Source organism: Trachymyrmex septentrionalis, unplaced genomic scaffold (assembly GCF_001594115.1).
Source record: "Trachymyrmex septentrionalis isolate Tsep2-gDNA-1 unplaced genomic scaffold, Tsep1.0 scaffold60, whole genome shotgun sequence".
Classification (NCBI taxonomy): Eukaryota; Metazoa; Arthropoda; class Insecta; order Hymenoptera; family Formicidae; genus Trachymyrmex; species Trachymyrmex septentrionalis.
This window is the reverse complement of record NW_017305779.1, coordinates 5,177,177-5,184,031: the sequence shown is the minus strand read 5'-3', so window position 1 is coordinate 5,184,031 and position 6,855 is coordinate 5,177,177. Positions and strand designations below refer to the sequence as shown.

At 35.2% G+C, this 6,855-nt stretch overlaps 1 protein-coding gene across 1 annotated transcript in view; it reads right to left on the bottom strand.

Annotated features, from left to right (window-relative positions):
• The window catches only part of LOC108752560 (phenoloxidase 2), a 7,378-nt gene extending 1,790 nt beyond the window's left edge, over nt 1-5,588 (bottom strand). The window contains exons 1-7 of the mRNA XM_018493443.1: nt 5,330-5,588; nt 4,722-4,914; nt 4,074-4,297; nt 3,364-3,566; nt 2,306-2,723; nt 1,859-1,987; nt 867-1,194 (exon numbers count right to left, since the gene is read on the bottom strand). Coding sequence (XP_018348945.1) covers nt 867-1,194; nt 1,859-1,987; nt 2,306-2,723; nt 3,364-3,566; nt 4,074-4,297; nt 4,722-4,914; nt 5,330-5,440 — 1,606 coding nt within the window. The 5' untranslated portion in view covers nt 5,441-5,588. The remainder of the gene's footprint in view (nt 1-866; nt 1,195-1,858; nt 1,988-2,305; nt 2,724-3,363; nt 3,567-4,073; nt 4,298-4,721; nt 4,915-5,329) is intronic.
• Nucleotides 5,589-6,855: the final 1,267 nt, after the last annotated feature.

The window sequence follows — 6,855 nt, the reverse complement described above, 5'->3', positions numbered from 1 at the left end:
GTGTAAATGTAAAATTGAATTAGTGACAAGAAATTAATACGTTTTTTCTTTATTTTTTTACCAATCATTACATTAAAAAATAAGAACTAGAAATTAAATGTTTATAACGGTCAAAACTGGATCTTTAATGCTCAAATAATTCAATGTGAATTATGTACTATATACGTACTATATATAGAATATATGTACTATATATGTACATGCTTATATACCATATTATAGTCATTCGAACTAATTTTCGCGCCGAATTAATTTTCCGGACTTATAAACGCAATTAAAGTACTGTAATATCACAAATTAAATTAAATTAAATTGACAAGCAATTTTTAATAATTTGATGCTCAATCAGGCATCGTGGATTCGTTCGCTTGGAAAGCAATTTATTTACAATTTTTCAGTACATTAACATCTCTTTAATATAATACTTGATTGAACATGAAATTATTAAAAAATTGCTTGTCAGTTTAATTTAATTTAATTTGTAATATTACAATAGTTTAATTACGTTTATAAGTTTCGGAAAACCAATTCGACGCGCAATTCGAATGACTACAAATATGATATATAAGCATGTGCATATATAGTACATATATAATTCACATTAAATTATTTGAGCATTAAAGATTCAGCTTTGACTGTTATAGGTATTTAATTTCCAGTTCTTATTGGTTATGTTCTCACATATACGATTCTAAAATAAGATTCTTATTAAAAGATAAACTGCAATATTCAAAATATTATTAGAGTTAATATTATAATCGTTGGAGGTAATGTAACAAAAGAGATATTATTCTAGATATAGGCTGACATTAAATTTAAAAATAAGAAAAACGATAACAATGAAATTTGCACAATAGGCGACTTACGTAGTACAGTGAACTTGTCCATCTCAATCATAAGCTCCTTCTGGTCTTTAAAGACAAAAGGCAATCCACGTTCGTCTTGCTTGGGCGCGATGAATATACGAACAGTTCCTTGTCGCGGTGCATTATTACGATTGTTGGCGACGATTCTATATGTGAAGTCTGAATGATTCAGATGGGTGAATCTTGCAAGAACTGCACCGCGAGGCGTAAAGTCCAGACCGCGGGATAGATCGACGTCGCTCTTGGTCCAGAAAGTCGAAATCTGATTTGCCGGTTGATTCGGAGTCTGCACTGCTATGTCTGTGATTACTACGCCGGGGTAGTCCAACTGAAACCCACGAACGAACGAAAGAAAGCAATTAAATTCCGTCATTCTCTTTCAGCTTTACAGTCAGACACCGTGATAAATTTCCGTGGAAAATTTTTTTTTTTTAATTTAAACCGGAGCTTAATTAAAAGACGCTTTAAAAATGAGAATAATTTAGAACGAAAAAAATTAAGAATGTAAAAAAGTGGTGAAGCTGATTCTCGAATTTCAAGAGCTTTATTCTGACATTTAAACGGCCGTTTAATTACCAAATTGTTTAAATCCAATGTTGAAATCTACAAGATTGTGTTAGTGAGTAATTAAAAATATGATAATTACGTCGATTAAATTTGTACTTATAAAATGACAAATTTCAAAGATTTCCTCGAAGAGATTGCGATGAAAAAGCTCAATGATACCCCGTGTGTTATTCACGAATATGGAAGAAAATTAAAGCCTCATTTGTTGAGTTAGTATTTAACGAGATTGCACGGCACGTGGGCAAAAAGATTGATAAATTCCGACATGTCCAGCATTCTCGTCGAGTTAAATGGTTTTAACGGGCGTTTTTATCGTCAAGTGGTTGCGTGTAATTCTGGACCACATGGTACGCGTACTTTGCGACATTATATACCAGAGTGAACCGATGATATATCGCGTAAGCGAGACAGCTGTGTACACCCACCTGCTGTAGGCTGTACTCGGGAAGTGTATTCTTGTGCTCTAGGAATACATCGTCAGTGAAAGCATGGAATCTGTAGAAGATGGGATCTCTCATAGCGGTGGCCGGTTCTCCCATGATACTGAAAGTCTCCTGCGTGACGGAACACGAAAAAAGAAAATGTTTCGTTTATCATGTCAATGTAGCATGATTATTCGCATGAAAATTTTTCAAGTGAAAAATAAAGGCGCGCTCAGAAATTACGCGTTCTTTTCTCGAAATCACAAAAACACTTCATGTTAAAAAATGAAGAAAATAATGATTGCTTTAACGCGCTTGCTCAAAGGAAAGGCTGTTTAATGTGAAAAATTAAAAATTATTAACATTATAAAATCAAGTTTTAATAGAAATTCTCGCAATTTTTATTTTATCCTTTTGCAACTAATAACAACAATTGGGTATTTCTATTACCAAGTAACGATGATCGGGATCGTGGCAGTAAGAGATGGCGACGTGACCGAGATTGTGAAGATCTCCGTATACATTTTGATTGGGCGAAAGAATGCTCGCCTCCATGATGTTACCAAGCACATCTATGCCGCCGAACTCGGTCAAAGGCACCCTCTCGCCGCGGGGGCTGATGTAAGCGCCGGTGTGAATGGCTTCGTATATGCGATCACGCCATCTCTCTAGGTCTTGAAGGTCGAAGTTCAATTGATCCACAGGACGGTTGATATCTTTAAGAATGGCGCCGGCGGGGCGAGCGGGCCAAGTGCGACTGGCCACCAACGAATCCAACTTAGGAAAGTAACCCTCCGGGATCGGTTCGCGCCAATTGTGGAAACGCTTCACTCGGCCCAATCGGTTGCTCAGACGCTCGGCATTATGTCTGCGAAAAGCGGAATCAAGAGGAATCCGAATAATAACACAGAGACCGTGGAAATTCCCATCGGTAACACCCCAGGCGATTCAGATGTTCGGTATTTCGACATAAATGACGTAGACTCGTATAGAGAGACTAGACAATTACGGAAAGACGTTACGGAAAATAGACATTTGTCGATAAATGTATAACTTTTAAATAATTAATATAGTTGGAATAATAATAATTTTATTAATTTAGAACAATAATAGTTAGAACGTAAGTTATATTACAATATTATTGCAGATTTTAGAAACATCTTTGGCAGGCTTAAAAATTGATCCTCGTAATATCTCTTAATTTCGCATCGCTCCCATTTTTCCAATGTACTTTCCGTAAGTGCTTCAACAGGCATTTAAATTTACATTTATTTTCGAAATTCATCGCTGAATAATTTTGCTCCGTTATTCTACGCGCAAATGCATTTCCGTGCTCGTTAGCAAACATTGCTCGAATACTATGCAGAATTGAGACGAGTTCTCGCGTGATAATAACGATCGAGATCAAAACGTGATCTCAGTCGCCTATAATACCCGCATGATCTAGGCACGGTAGAATAGAGTATCCAATCTTATATCGACTTACGTGCGCTCGCTGGCGCACTTACCTGGCTTGGATCTGATGGTGCATATAGTAGAATAGCTCGCCACGCCGATCCTTGTTAACAATCCTGATGTCGGTCTCAAATGGATAGACCAGATGCCAGTGCCAGTGATGAAGATTAATCCCAATATCTTCCCTCCAGTAAGCTACGCGATGTTCCTCGTCAAGATCCGACGCAGTATAATCCCGCGGAATTTCAATAGGCACCTTTGAATTGTAAGGATAACGAGACGATGAAACGACTTTTGCGTTGAAAATTAATATAAAGCGGCAATCGTTAGATCGACCTATTACATCTTCCATTATTGTATTATAACAATTTATACGCTATAACTTTTCAGAGTTAAATAGGTGATTAACGAGAATGCTGAAAATTGTTGGGATATTGTACAAATTCAATAGTGTGATCTAAATAATGAAAATTTTTCTGAAAATTGCGATCAAACAGCTGAATACATTCCATTAGTTTTGTATTACAATAGATTGTATGTAAATTACTAAGCTATTGCAGAATATGATTATTTGTTTCATTGTCTCGCCTTATATTCTTCGAAACTTAAAGGTGAAAATTGTCGTTAAAACGAAAAAACTTTCCACGTTTACTTAATTTATGTTGTCATCATTTGCCTTTGATTCAAAGAATAAGCCAGCTAATTAAACAGCACAATTGAGTAATCGAGTCTGTTGGTAATTAATGCGTTAGAGGACAAGTACCCTGGAGCCAGCCGGTACAACGTTCGCTTCCTCCCTCGCCCTGGCAAATATCCCACTGTCTATGTACTTGTCCGGGAAAATTTCTGATAGCGGTGGTATCGGTAGATCCTTGGTATCTGGACGATTCAGGATTGCCACCGAGAGTGCGTAAATGAACATCTCGGGATTAACGCGATCGCGACAGTAAACCGATACCGAAAGAAAGTCATCATACGTTCGCATACCTATAACACGTATTAATAAATGATCAACGAGGCTTGGGCTTAAATCAAGTTTGCATGAGCATAACAGTGTAACTTACTACTGACAATATATGTAATGCGTATAATTAATCTAATTTAATTAATCTATATTTTTTTATACAAAAGAAAAATTTAATGCAAAAGAAAAAGGCCATATAATTCGGTCAAGACAAGTTGGGGTGTCTGATAATATTTTTATGCAAATTTTTAACTGTTCAATTCAAGTAAATTGCGCGCTGATTATTTGTCGATCTCGAAACACACAATCTTAGACTGACAAATTTAATATTTGACGAATACATATAATATATCTATTTTTAAATTGACTCGCAAACGAAAGCAAAATTTATATATAAGTTGGCAAGTGAAGTAAATAGAATGTAATATAAATAAGTCGGAAACAAACCCAAGAAGATGTCGATAAGTCGCGCGGCTAATTTTCGATGCTTAGGAATGAAAAGAGAGAAAGGTTCTCGACGTCCAAGTTGAAGGGGGACACTCAAGTCAGGCAGACTGATTTGCTTCACTGGAACCTTTGACGAGGTATCATCGGCAAAACGATTTACAATGGCAGGAGCCATCTGTTGCCGAGACTCAGGCTGTAAATGTGTGTTTTAAAAGAGCAAAGTTTATATATATAAATTAGTACATGATCAATTAAGTAACATTAATGAAGAAGTATTTTTTCTTCGTTCAAAGCGCTCTTTTTATTTTTATGGATTATTGAATAATGTAAATAAATTTTGCACTGCGAATTATTTCTAAGAATTCTTATATTCGAGAAATAAGAAGGGAGTATATAGGACTTGAGAGAAAAAGTCTATTTCGTCAAACTATTTCATTATTTTCAATTAGAAATCTTACATTCCCCGAGCGTTGTGCATTACGATCTAAAGCTTAGTCTTAGATACGGTCAAGATATTTCAAGTTCTGTGAACTGCGCAGAACAGCATCAAACTGATGTTGTGGAATTCAATATTGATACGTAATAAGACCGTCAAGGATCAAGCTTACCAAGTAGTTAGCTGGTACATCAAAAGCGACTTTGTTTTCTCCCTTGGGTACGTACACCGGCTCCGCCGGTCGATCAAACAGATATAGAATATCCGATTTGTTGCTTCCCATTTTGACAATCAACAAGTGCGCGCACTAACTTGATAAAATCGACAATCACGCAACCGTACGCTTCAGAAATCGGAATCGAAATTACTATAATAGAAACTGTAACTATGGAAACAAAAGCAAGGATCACGACGTTGCTTCTGAGACAACGTACAAGTCTTTACGTTGCCGAGTACTTTGATACCGGTATTTATAGGAGAATCACGGAGGATATAGCGGTTTGTCGACGATAAACGATGGTCGTCTTCAAGCGACCGCAGGATCCGTTCACGAAATACAGGATAGTTCATATGCAAGTAGGAAGGATAAGCAACGAAAACACCGCGCTTAAACCGGATCTTGTGTTTACAGATTTTCCTGTTTTCGAAGGAAATCGATAGCGATTAACCAGCAGCAAAACCATAAATAGGTCACCGTTATTTTATCGATTAGTTAATCGCACATTTAATTTTTCTGATATATATATATAACAATATTTACAATATTTTATATATTATGTATTATAATAATAATTGTGTTTTATATATATATTATATGTTATTACAATACATTACACATAAGGTATAAAATATGTATTCAAACGCGTTCCGAATCCGTAATATGTGTCAATGTAATGTAACATTTGTATTGAAGTGTGACATCAATCGCAACAGGCTAATTATTTACATATTGGCATTAAACATTATTACTTATGTATGATACAATGCGAATAATCTGACGTATAGGCGATTATGACATTTAATGACATGCAACTTCAATGCAGCATAATTTAATTTGTATAATGAATATATAATGAATGAATCTCTAGCGTTAATCAAATTACTTCCCTCTATCGGTCTCTCTATATATTCGCGATAATAATACAGATATTCCTCCTTATTGTCTATATCTATATTTAATGTTAAGAGTTAAAAGATTAAGTAAATTTATTTCGTGAAATAAATATTTGTCGTTCGATTATATATAAGAAGGAGTCATAGGAAGGAAGTGGAATTTCGTTTTTAATTCAATTCATAATTCAGATGTGTGCAAGTACTCTTTATTGACTGTGCTTTTACATTTTTGTTCATTTCAATTCGAGAGCCTCTACTTTCTCGTCACGCCGAGATGTTTCTCATAAAGAGAAATAATGATATCCCACGCACTTAGAGCCTCAAATAGATACTAAAAAGTAAAATGAGATTTGTATGGAAATGTTATTATATCAAACGATATGTATAATTTGTTAGATAATATGTATACTTAGGGACATCAAAAATTATGTTCATAGCATACGCAAAGAGAATGAACATCATTACGAAACTATATATAAATGCTGAAATCTAAATTGAAAAAAACAATCGTTTCTTCTAATGTTGGAGTGTTTCCGACGAGATATAAATGAGTGATAGAGAGTTTTGAGACATCCTGTATATATC